The sequence below is a fragment of the Hippopotamus amphibius genome, chromosome 14 (assembly GCF_030028045.1).
Source record: "Hippopotamus amphibius kiboko isolate mHipAmp2 chromosome 14, mHipAmp2.hap2, whole genome shotgun sequence".
NCBI classification, from domain to species: Eukaryota; Metazoa; Chordata; class Mammalia; order Artiodactyla; family Hippopotamidae; genus Hippopotamus; species Hippopotamus amphibius.
This window is the reverse complement of record NC_080199.1, coordinates 75,558,222-75,571,684: the sequence shown is the minus strand read 5'-3', so window position 1 is coordinate 75,571,684 and position 13,463 is coordinate 75,558,222. Positions and strand designations below refer to the sequence as shown.

Here is a 13,463-nt window from a genome sequence, read left to right as displayed (position 1 = left end):
CCACTTCCTAGCAATAAAGTACTTTTCAATCAAGGTATGTAAATTTTTAGACCTGATGCTATTGCACCCTTACTAGACTACAGTACTGTACAGCGTAAGCAGAACTTTCATATGCACCAGGAAACCAACAAATTCGTGTGACTGGCTGTATGGTGCCGTTTGATACTTGCTTTCTTGAGGTGGTCTGGAATCAAACCTGCAACATCTCCGAGGTGTGCCTGTACCTGTTTCCATGTTGCAACAATATTATCATTTTTAACAGCTGCATATGCATTGATGTACTATTGTATTTTTAACCCTTCCCCTACTTTCAGGTAATCAGATTGACCCCACATTATGGAACTCTGCACAGTGCTGCAGCAAACATCTTTATATGCAATTTTTCCTTCTTTTTGATTATTTCCTTAGGATAATAAGCCAGGTAAGAGGACACTGACACTTACAGTTTTTGAAACAAACTGCAAAACTTCCTTGCAAAAAAAGTCTATCATTATATCCTGCTACACATGTGAGTATAACAACCTCATATTATACCACCAAAAATACGGATAGGTATAAAATGGTACTTCCTGTCTGTAATTTTCATATGCATGTTTTTGATAGATAATATTACATAACTGTTCCATATAACTTATTTATCTCCTGTATTCTATTTGTCCATTTACTTACTGATGCCTTTGTATTTTTTTTTATCAAGTCTTTATTCGTTTGAGCAACCTTTTTATAAAACCTAAAGTTGCTTCCCTTTCTTTCCTTCTTTTTTTTTCTTACCTGTTTTTAAGATGTGCCTCCAGGTCACAGCGCTGCATCACCTCTTGGCACACTGAAGAAAACGGACATGAAACTAATAATTTGTCCAGAAGTTTATGAACCAGAATGCTAGACTTCTTACACAACTTAAAGTGGAGTCTCTTCCGGTCCAATGGACAGAAATCTTTCTCTTGTAGGAAGTTTCTGAGGCACTTGCAGCAGAAGGTGTGTCCACAGGGGGTGTCCAGTGGCTGCAGCAGAGGCTGAAGGCAAATGTGGCAGACCAGGTCGTCATCCACTTCGTCCTGGTAATTGTATAAGTGGTTTTCTCGTGTCCAGTGCTGCTGGCCGCATTCAAAACACAGAGGATTGAAGGAGGAGGAGGAAGTCTGTTCCACAGACACCATCTCGTCACTTGTTGTTCCCATTTTGAATCAACTGAAGCAGTTTCTCTATCTTCAGACGTTAGACTTTCACTAAAGGTTTGGTTTCCTTTAAAAGACAGTGATGTTTCTGACTAAAACCCAGGTCTGTTTTTCTAGACTAAACAAAACAAAAGTAATTACTATCAATCAAAATAGACTAAAAGAATCAACATAATATTACCAGTTAACTTCTTTTTTAGTAAAAAATTAAAATTTACACCAGGGAATAAATTAGTCATAAAAACATAAAAATGAAATTAACTAGTTTGCTTGTTGGCTAAGAAGAATGACTTACCTTGCCAAGTTCTTGGTGAAAAAAGAACTCAGGATTAAAAGCAAAGATGTCCTATTAATATGTGGTATGATACAGGAAACAATTTGTTCTATTGACTGAAATCCCCCAATACTTCATTGCTTAAATGGTAGTTTTAACGCCAATTAATCTCTGTAGTAATGATAATAATGCAATGTGAGGTATGTGATATAATACATTTGCATTTGCCAACCCAGTCATGGTTCCCTGCTTCTGACTGATTTTACACATTTATGGTGCCATCCCGAAGGCTGCGTCTTTGAAACGCAGTCTCAAGGATAATTCAGTTTCTTAAAAAAATGACCTTTGCTCTACACTGTTTGGGAAAAACTGGACTTCAAAATACATATGTATGATTTGAATACTCTCTCTCTATAACACAGATTGTAGAACGACAGATCAGATCTGCACAGCATATATAAATAACATCTCTGCATACTCCACAAACTTCAATACTATTTTCTGTCATTAAGAGAAAAAACCCACTAGAATTCAATTAAATAGATAAGGCATGCTATAAATGTCAATTCCAGCTCATAACTATTCCACACTCCCATTGGTTCTGGCTTACTCAGAGCATGGGAGAGACACAGCGTGAGTGTGAGTGTGTGTGTGTGTGTCCTCTAAGACAGCTGCCGGCTCCAGTTTAGTGCAGGGCTAGCAAGGAATGCCTCCCCTCACATAAGGGTTTCCATACCTCCTGCGGCAGCAGCAGCACCAGGGGTTAAAAAATCACCTCCAAAGGCAGCCGCTATATTCATTCTGAATATTTACAGTCTCTGGTATGTGCCAAACACTAAACAGGGAGAGGGGGAGGCAGGGAGAAGACCGTTAAGAAAGCCCATTGCTGGATCATATGGTAGCTCTATTTTTAGTTTTTTAAGGAACCTCCACACTGTTCTCCATAGTGGCTGCACCAATTTACATTCCCACCAACAGCGGAGGAGGGCTTCCTTTTCTCCACACTCTCTCCAGCATTTATTGTTTGTAGATTTTTTGTTGATGACCATTCTAACTGGAGTGAAATGAAATCTCATTGTGGTTTTGATTTGCATTTTCCTGATAATTAGTGATGTTGAGCACCTTTTCAAGTGCTTTTTGGCCACCTGTCTGTCTTCTTTGGAGAAATGTCTATTTAGGTCTTCTGCCTGTTTTTTGATTGGGTTGTTTGTTTTTTGGATATTGAGCTGCATGAGCTATTTGTATATTTTGGAGATTAATCCCTTGTTAGTTGCTTTGTTTGCAAATATTTTCTCCTGAAACTAACACAACTTTGTAAATCAACTATACTCCAATAAAATTTTTTTTAAAAATATGAAAACTCAATGTACTCAATATTCTAAGAGAGTTGTGCACTGGATGCTGTGTGAATGCAGGGAAAGCAGAGGTGAACTGGCATCTAACTCAGTTTGGCTTTGTGGCCAGAAATACTTTCAAAAGGGGACACAACACGGCTGCTGGGCTGTGACAGGAAGCACTGGCCAGAGAGGAAAACAAACAAGGGCATTTCGGCTACGTCACGGCCTGAGTGTTGCACAGCCATTTGGGGATGTAGTAGGTGAAACATCTGAGGTGAGAAAATGAACTCAGGGCAGGTGAGGGGGAAGACATTCTAAACCCTGGGGTCCTGCACCAGATCAGAAAGAGCAGACACCATGACAATGCTGTTAGCATTTGTTCAGTGATGAAATTCTCTTCAATCATATGTATATCTATTTGCTATTTTACTTATTTGGAGCATTTATCAGAAAAACAATATTAACGTTTTAAGAGATTTAACAAGAAGTGCCATGAATTATGACGGGGTGGGACAAGATTCAGATGACACGGTTGACTCAGATAAAGTGTGTTTTCAAAAAAACTTAATAAAATAATAATAGCAGTAGCCTGTGATAAAACCTATCAGTACAGTGTTAAGAGAGCAAACAATTCCTGTATTTTGTAACTCAAGGGGCTTACTCTTCGCTCTCTGAGTACCATAACTTTTGTCAGTCCAAGGTATGTGAGATTACGGAGAGAAACATCACTTATCTCAGGCAGACTGCTTCAATCCAGGTATTTTAATACAGAATGTCCACAAACTCTTGTTTCCTATTCAGTTAGCAAGAAAATTCATATATCCCTTGCTCTTCTTTGTGTTAGTATTCTAATTTTTTTCTCAAGAATATACACTGCAATTCTGGCCTCCCACATAATGACTAAGGAAGCATTTCTCTTAAGACTATTATATTTTAGCTCTTTTCTAAATCTCTAAATAACTTTATTTTCACATCACACAATATTTGCACAAGGAAAAACAGCATGTTCCCATTTAAAATACCAAGTAAAAATGAATAAATAAAAATAAATAAAATAAAATAAAATACCAAGTAACAGCTGCACTATCAACAGCCCTGAAATGCCTGTGTTACCATGACACACACATTACATGAAGACGTATCACGGGTAGATCACTAACGTCTATATAAATATTGATTAAAGAGTTTCAATTCCATATCCTCTAACTAGGTAAGAGCACACACCCTGGAGCCAGTCTGTGAGGGTTCAAGTCCTCGTTCCGTCACTTACCAGCCCTGTGGCCTGACTGAATTTCTCTGTGGCTGCTTCCTCCTCACCTGTGAAATGGGGGTAGTAACAGTGCCCATCTCAGCGGGGTGACACAAAGAATTAACAGGCATGTAACAGGTGCTATATAAATGTCAGCTACTACTACTATTGCTAAAGATAAAGAAACAAGTGTTCAGACAGATTTTATGATTTGACCAAAGCTGCACAACTTATAATGACTCAGTAAGAGAGAAGGAAGATAAATCCAGTTCTTTCTTGTTTCAAAATAACCCAACGGTAAATTAAGTAATTATAGGAAAGAGGAAAGGTGTTTCATGAAAGTCCTAGCGTATGAATTTTGTAAAGACAAAGGCAGCCTAAGCCTGTTTTTCCAATCCCCAATGTCTCCTCCCAGCCCAGGCAGGTGGCTTGATTTCCACTTTGTGAGCAAGTCCACTCTGACAGCTTCTCATACTGATGTCTCTCCTTAAGCTGTGAGCTCCTTAAGAGCTGAGTGACCAGCTGGGTGACAGAAGTTAGGTGGCCAGAAACACATTCACGTTATCCAGGAGGATATGCCCATGTTTAATTTTGATTTCAGAGATTCTATTAGCACAATTTGAAATACTAAAATACAAGTTAAATAAATAATAGTCTTAAATATTTTCTAAAATATAAAGATAACATGTAGCATTATATGTATCTTTACAAGCCATATTATCTGCGTAGCTAATATTCCAGGATCACTAAACAGATGGATGCTATTAAATTGGCTGGGAGGCAATTCCCTGGCAGTCCAGTGGTTAGGACTCTGTGCTTTCACTGCCAAGGGCCTGATCAGGGAACTAAGATCCCATGAGCTGTGTGGCGCAGCCTAAATAAATATGCAATTGTCTCATACTTTCTCTCATTTAAAAAATAAATAAATTGGCTGGGACTATTACAACACATTTCAAACAACATCTTGAAAGGTAACCAGTGCAATGGAGAGGGAGTTATGAGACTGTTTACTACCTAACTCCAGTTATGATTAACGTGCTTGCTTTTCCTGGTTTACGAGACAAGACTATCCTGCTACATCTTCAAGACTCCCAGAGGCAGCTACAGTTTTTCACAGTTAATTTGCACACTCCCAAACTATCAGATCACTTCTCTTAATGTTACTTTTGACTCAGGCTGAAAGAGCCCTCACTGGCCCTAACCTAGGAGACCCAGCCTGGATAGAAGATGATGAGGTAAGGGTTACAAGCAAAGTGTGGTCAGACGGGGAGCACTCTGGTTCCTCTGCCACACCAGTACCGAGTCTGGGGATTCCTTTCCTTGTGCATCCTGGGGATTCCTTTCCTTGTGCATCCTGGGAAAGTCCTACTCATGCCTTAAGTCTCAGCTCCACCTCCACCTCCTCTGTCAGATCCCATCAGCCTCCTTTCTGCTCTCTGTTCACCCCTCTTCCCTTCTGTTTCTGCTGCTTTTTACACACGCCTGCATCTCACCAGTTACTCTACCTGTGCGCTTGCTCATATATCTGTCTTCTTGCCTCTTGGAGGGTAAAGATAGTATCTTCTCTCTCTCTTGTATTCTCAGGTCTTGGCATGCATTATGCAATAATAATAAAAAAAAGTTCTCAGGCTCATACTGGAGGCTGCAATGTATGAGTCCTGAGATGTATTACATAACCATGTAAGTGTATGAGGAAAACCTTGCACATTACTTTGTGATGCTGAAAAGCAGTCAACATACTGGATCCCGCCCTATGATTATAGACAAACTAGGAATAAAATATTACTTCCTTTAATCTTCAAAAGTCTGAGGCAAAAAAAAGGCTTTTTTTGCTTAATGACGTCAACACAAGAAAATTTTTACTGTATATGTTACATATCAGCTTTCATAGCCACCTTTGTATGAAGCAGTGGTTAACTTTTACACCTAAGGATCCCTTTATCCACCCTGGGCAAATGTGGCTGTTTCCTAAAACAAAACAAAAACAACCAAAAAATGAACTACCATACAACCCAGCAACTGCACTCCCAGGCACTTATCCCAAAGAAATAAAAACTTATGTTCGCACAAAAACTGGTACAGCTTTATCTATAATGGCTGCAAACCAGGTGGGCTTCAACAGGTGAACAGTTAAACAGACGATGGCACAGCCACACCACACGACACAGCTCAGCAATAAAAAGGAAGTGCTGACACGGACGCCAGCCTGTATGGACCTCAGGGAATCATGCCGAGTGAGAAAGCCGACCTGAAAGGCTGAATATGATATTATTCCATGTACATAACACTCTTAACATGACAATGTGATTAAGTAAATTAATTAAAATGTTTATTCATTTGTTAATAAAACAATAAACCCATTACATGTTAACATTTTTATGAAAAATAACTTTTTTCAAAATAAAAAAAATATAGTGTGGAGAGAGGCATTGTTTACATAGAATGTATTTTGCAAATTTGGAGTCTCAAATATGTTTCCACTTTCAACCTTTTGTGAGATCACAGGTCAAGCTTCCTCTGGAAAACTCTACTGAACACTCATGAGAGAATGAGAGTGAAAAGGGTAATGTCTTGGTGTTAATGGGAAAATAGTTTTGACCTTGTGGATCCAATGAAAACAGGGGGTCCTGGGTCACACGTGGACAACTGGTACAGAACACTGAAGGGTTCTGACACCCCTCTTCCACAAGAAGCGGTACCAGTCAGTAACCAATATGACTTGTAAAAAAAAGACAAAAACTGAAAAAAGCAAAATGTGGAGGTGAGCCCATACTAGAGGGGTCTGTCTTTCTGGCAAATGAAGCTCTTTCTCCAGAGCCTTCTTCCACTGAAGAAGTATATCTGGATATTTCACTATACAGGAATATTTAGCATACTATATGATACACATAAATTCTACTCTTAAATTAATCAAAACTTATTTCCTACTGCATGTCATGAGGAAAACGACCAAATATCAGTTTCCAACAATTCCACATCTATAATTTATAATTCTCTCATTGTCTACATAAAAGTGTAATTCAGCACACTTAGCTATTTGTCTCCTATTCCTTTTTATCAAGTAGAAATATTTGAAAAACCATTTTAAAATTCTTAAGATGCTATTTGTAGTTAGATGTACTCTAATAATCTAGAAAATTAATAAGCTAAGCAAAAAATGCTAGAAGCTATAAAACTTAGGCTCTGAGCTCCATGCCAGCTGGGTAACTAGGTCACTACACAATTCATTTTCATTCGCCACATGTTTACCCAGTGTCTACTAGATGCTGGTATTATATAGATACACTGGTGCCTAGGCTTCCTGTCTACACAATGTCAGCTTTGCTTAAATAGTAATTAACCACACATACATACACACACAGAGTTTAGATCTAGCTCCAAAATTCTCATGATTTTAGATCTTTTTACATACAATAAAACATTGACTGATATGTTGTATTTACCTTTTAGTCCTGACATCTGTTGTTGTTTTTTGATAACTTTAATAATCTCCTAAATATTTTATATAAAGGAGGTTAAATTGTGGCTGGTAGAGAATTTACAAATTTCAAATGTCCTGCTTTAGTTCTTCTAATTTTTTTTTAAGCTCTGTATTAGAATATAATTGCTTTACACTGTTGTGCCAATTTTTGCTGTACAACAAAGTGTATCAGCTGTATTTATACATATATCCCCATAGTTCTTCTAATTTTGAACCACTAAGCTATGAGGAAAACCGTTTTTTTTTAAATGCAAAAACCAAACTGGATTACCTACCCAATTCCTGCAGGCTCAGAGTTATACTGGAACCATACTTCTAAAAATTATATTAAATTATGTTACCTTACAGTAATTTAAAAACAGAATCGATATAAAACTATTTCAAAATGGAAATACACCATGTGGAATGCCAAACATTTCCATACAGCTAAATACCTAGACAGACCTCCACCAATAAGAAAAGGCCTCTGTGGGAAGGGCTCTTCCAAGAAGGATACTCCCACAGCAAGTGACCTCCTCTCAGCAGGGCTCCTCATCAGCCAGCAGGGCTCCTCACCAGCCGGCAGAGCTGGGGAAATTTCTAACATCTTAAAGAATGCCACAAATTCATAAGAGTTGCACAATACATTAATGATGTGGGAAGTAGTTTTCATTAGTTTAGTTTTATTGCATGCCATGTTTACCTGCTGGATATAATTTTAATACTTCTCTATATGACACTCAAAGGCAAGGGTTCTGATTTTAATAAATTAATCTCTTTTCTTCTAAAGGATGAAAGCTTTCAAACATTTAACTTCTTGCATAGTAAATTTAGAAAACATTTGTTTTCAAGTGATTGATAAATTCTTATTTTCCAGGTCTTTTCAGTCTCTAATTTCTATAACTGTGGAGCAAAATCCCTCCACAAATGCAATTATCTAAGGAAGTAAAGGGCATCAAAAAGAGCACTGGCTGTGGGTTCAGCATTTGGCTCCACCACGAACTCTCTAGCAATGTGACAACATACTGCCGGCACAACAATTAAAAGTTTACAAACCTCAACTTCCTCGTGTTAGAAATGGTATCTTGCTTGTGACAGGATTACTAGGAAGCTAAAAATGTTACAATGCCAGAAAAACTTCTCACAGACCACAAGGCATTATAACACAAACTTCTGACTAGATTAATGACTGGAAAGGACGATGTAGATAAGAACAGACAGCCGTGCTGCTGGGTGGCCCAAGCTCCTTCCACGTCACAGGAGGCCTGCGTCTGATTCTCGGCTGTTAGATCAACAACCAGGCCACCAGCTCAGCCCTTCCCCTCTCTAGACTCCACTCTCTGTGCCTACAGACCAGGGGGCCAAACCAGATCAACTCTAAAGTTACTTATAGACCCCCAATTCCATGACTCTAGAAATGTGCTTCGAGCACACATTTCCCCCCAAAACAGAACATTTTTCTTTACTATTATCCAGCATTGTGTTTACTATAAAAATGATCTAAATCCAAAGCTTAGCGGGGGGGGGGGGGCTGTTGTGTGTTTCTTTTTTGTTTTTTGATTTTGTTGTTTGATCTTCATAGTACTAGACACTCTCTTAAGTTCCTGACCTCAAAATGTCTCTTTTTGAAGACGAGTGTATGTACCAGAGAGGAGGGGAGGACACGTAACTGAACCTCTCGTATGTCTGTTATGGTGGCACAACATACAGTACTACAGGCTGTAAGACAAAAATAACTCTTCTTAGTGCTTCCTGGATAAACTGCTATTTAGGAGATGCTGCCACATCTATCTGAAAGACTAACTTGGTTAGTTTGTTTTCTTTTTTAAAGGCAAGCACAGGTAATTGTCGTAGTATAAATAGATGGTTTTAGATGGCGGATTTTGCTCCAGAGTCAATCTTATATTTTTCCATTAAAGAAATATCTAAAGTTACAGAAAAAGAACAAACTTTTCAGTCTTACTTCCTTCAATAACTGCAAAGAAATCAGCAGGACACTGCTACTCTGTGATCAAACCCGTACAATAAAATAAATGAAGTGGAACTAAACCATAGTCAGGATAGGTTTTATGGTGGTGGTATTACTAATAATTAAGATTCCCAAGCTTCATTATCTTAACTATTAGCAAGATATAAGAAATATAAATGCTGCAGCTTTCCAAGCTAATTACGAACACTGATAATTAAAAGAATAGATATTATTTAAGATGCTCAATTTTTTCCAGTTATAATTTAATATATATAAAAATGATCAGCTCAAGAATGACTTTGGACCAGACACAAAGGACCATCACCGAGTGGCCAGATCTTGTGCTTTCTCAAGACCAGCCTAACGGGCAACGGTGTCAGGGGTAAGGACCAAAGCCTTGTTGGCCTTGGTATTTATCCAGAAGGATTCCGTGGGTTGCCAGAGGTCCTCCTAATTTATTAAAATGAGTTGTTTGAGTTATATACAGTTCTAATACTGAGAAAAATTACAAGCGAAATCCTCATATAATGTAACTGATTATCCAGATTCAGATATATCACAGACAAAACAACCCTTTAAAATATAAATGCCTGTGTTACGTGATAGGAAATACAACATTTCTACTAGAAAGCCAGAAATTATAAGGTGCTGTACTATGTTAAATCATTAGGGTGCTCAACAGTGCACCCTAGATTATATTAGTTTCCCATATTTCAGAAACTGAGTCAAACAAAATCCCAGGTTTTACAGGTTATGTAGTTATTACTTGCCTTTTTGACATTTCTACTAGGAAACTTTTACAAACAAAATATTCAAGAGCAAACTAATTACTCATCTCCCTAACCTTCAAACCTGACTTCCTTTTCAATCTCCTATCCCCTTTCCTTTCCCTTCCTTTCCTTCCCTTCCCTTCCCTTCCTTCCATGCATCCATCTATCCGCCTGTGTTAGTGAGAATCTCTTATGTGCCAGGCACTGTTCTAGGGCCAGGAGTTCAGCCCTGAACAAAAACAAAAGCCCCTCCCCTTGTAAAGCTTACATTCTGGGTGGGGGTTGGGGAGAAGACAGACAACACACACAATAAATAAAACACTGGGAGAAGGATGGCTTTTTAAACAGGGTGAACAGGGAAAAACTCACTCTGAAGGTGGCACTTGAGTTATTGCCATAAGGACATAGCTAGAAAGCCATGTGGTTAGTCGGTATAAAAAAATGAAATAATAAGTATAAAGGCCCTGAGCTGACAATGCGCCTGATGTGTTCAGTGAATAGTCAGGAGGTCCGCACGGATGAAATGAACAAAGCAGAGAGAAGGAAACGGATCAGACCGGTAACTGGGGCTAACTAAACCCTATAGAACTTTGGCTTTTACTCTGAGTAAGAATCCTAACAGGATCGCTCTGGCTGCTACGTTGAGAATAATCTGAAGGGGTCAAAGGCAGAAGCAAGCAGGAGGCTACTGAAATATTCTAAGTGAGAGGTGCCGATGGACTGAACCAGGGTGGACACAGCTGGGGCAGTGACTGAGCTCTGGGTCTGTTCTGAAGGTAGACGGGTAGCATTTGCTGGTGAGTAAAACATGTGCATGGGATGCTGGCGACGGGAGAAGTCAAGGAGGACAGCAAGGCTTTTGGTCTGAACTGAAAAGACAGAATTAATATACCTGAGATGCGAAAGTCTGTAAGAGAGTAGGTTTAATGGGTATGGCCAAGTTCAAACAGGTTATATTTGAAATGCCTGTTAGACCTCTGAGTAGACACATGAAGTAGGCAGTTAAGTATACAAGTCTGGTTCAAGGGAGAGGGCTGGGTTGATGATATGAATTTAGGAAGCATCGGTGTACCGATGGTATAGAAAGCCATTAGACTGGGAAAGATCACCAAACGAGACAGATGAGTGTAAGCAGAAGAGAAAGGGGCTGAGGACGGGGCCTTGCGGCATTTTCATTATTATGAGGTCTGGGAGATACCGAGGAACCATACTGAGCAGGCGTGGTCAGCCTGGAAGAAGGTGACCAGGAGAGGGTGGCGTCCAGAAACCAAATACAGAAAGTATCTCAAGGAGGAGGGAATGATTAGCCGTGTCGGATCCGGCAGGCAAGTAAAATAAGATTAGGACTGAGAATTAAGCATTGCATTGGCAACACGGCATTCACCAGTGACCTTGACACAGAGTTTCTATGGACTGGTGAGAGCAAACATTTCCTGGGAAAGAATTCAAGAGACAACTGAGAGAGGAATTAGAGCACAGACAATTCTTTTGAGAAATTACGCACTATGGTAAAGGAGAATTTTGTATTCTGGGAGGAAACGAGACTCTAATAGTGATCCCGCCCCCAACATTTAACAAAGGCGAAGATGTACAAGTTTACTATTTGCTTCTATACAATTTGCTTCTATACACATCCTTAGTTCCTTTCCTCTCGCGTCAGACCTCTCCCTCTGCTGTCTGAGGGCTAATTTCACCCCCACCTGGGCTCAATATTCCATTCCTTTGGCAACCTTTGTCATTTATTTCATCTTTCTTCAACCTCTTTTCCCCCTCCACATAAAAAAAAGTTCATGTCTCAACAACTTTAACAATGAAAACAAAATATTCTTCTACAATTACTACCATTTCCCCCACCTTCATTTCACCTCCAATATGTCTGAAACTTAAGACCATGCTTGCAGTCTCCCATCCCTGATCCAAAGGGCTTCTACCTCCACCAGCCTAGCTGGCTCTACCGTGGTCACGGGCCTCGTGACTGGCTGCCAAATCTAATGGTCACGTCTCAGCTGCAAACCCTGCTTGGCCTCTCTGCACCGGCACTGATTTCTCTCCCCTGGACACTCTTTGCTCCCTTGCCTTAATTATATCATGCTGCTCTGGTTCTCTCATATTACTTACCACTCTTTTGTGATAGCTGTCCAAGTTTTTCCTTTAGGCAAACTCTACACAATTTAAATTGTTGGGCCAAATGAAGTCTTCTGATTCACTTGAATAAACTGCTCTCCAAAATGGTGAACAAAATTTTGATTCCTACTAGCAATGCCAGTATGCTAACTTCTCCCAAACTCTTCTAATCCTGGTTGATTTTATTCTTTTTAAATATTTATAAATCTGACAACTGAAAATACAAAAATAACATCTCCTTTTTTTCTTTAATTTGCATCTCTTTGGTTCTAGCTAAATTAAAAGTAGATTATCCTTATTTCTCTTGTGAAGTCCCTCTATATCATTTTTTTTCCTATTGAAGAGTAGCATTTTCCTTGACATGAACTTATATTAAGATAATCGTTTATCACATTATTATAATTACTTTTCCTCCTGTTTGCCTTTTAGTTGTCTACTGGCATAAAGAAGTTGTCAATTTCATGTAACTGAATACATTCATCTTACCCTTTAAAAATTCTTCCACTACTCTTACCCCATCCTCCATAACAAGATGAGATGACGATTTGCCTCTATATTCTTCACTTGCACAGATAGTCTTTTTTTAAATGATTACACTCTACTCTGACTGGAATGCAGTTTGAGAACAGATCTTTCTCTCCTAACAGTTAAACAATTATCCTAATCCCAGTACATCTAGCTCACACTAATGTTCAAAAACCATGTCATTACTTCCCTCTAAAGGATCCTATCACTGTAGCGGCTAATGGCCCTTCTATACTCCCAGCACGCTGCAGCCAGAGCCAGAGAATCCTGTGTCTCTCTCACCCTGAGCCTCATTTTCCACACCCAGTCACCAGGCTCCTACTGACTCTGCCTCCAGCACACGTCACGTACGCCTCCTCTTCCCTCCACCCCTACCACTACTCTGTTATTTATTGCACTTGTTCATTTAGCCATCACTCAAGGTTTTCCAGTCTTCCTCCTCTCCTGTCTACCTTTTACAACACTGGTTTCCAAGCACCAGTGACACTATTTTCCCGGCTGAATACTCTTCTGTAGCCCCCAATTGTTTCTGCAAAATGAAAACCAAAGTCTCAAGCTGGCACTTAAGCCTTCCAGATCT

At 39.2% G+C, this 13,463-nt stretch overlaps 1 protein-coding gene across 7 annotated transcripts in view; it reads right to left on the bottom strand.

Moving 5' to 3' along the window:
* The window catches only part of LNX2 (ligand of numb-protein X 2), an 83,842-nt gene that overhangs the window by 42,936 nt on the left and 27,443 nt on the right, over positions 1 to 13,463 (bottom strand). For 6 of the 7 annotated variants that reach the window (XR_009049069.1, XR_009049068.1, XR_009049067.1 and 3 more), the window contains one exon: positions 772 to 1,293. Coding sequence is in view for 4 of the 7 variants with exons in the window: in XM_057707854.1 (XP_057563837.1) it covers positions 772 to 1,178 (407 nt within the window). In the remaining 3 variants the exon portion in view is untranslated. Of the gene's footprint in view, positions 1 to 771; positions 1,294 to 1,470; positions 1,918 to 13,463 lie in introns of those variants that run through there. The other variant, XM_057707852.1, reaches the window with a different exon arrangement.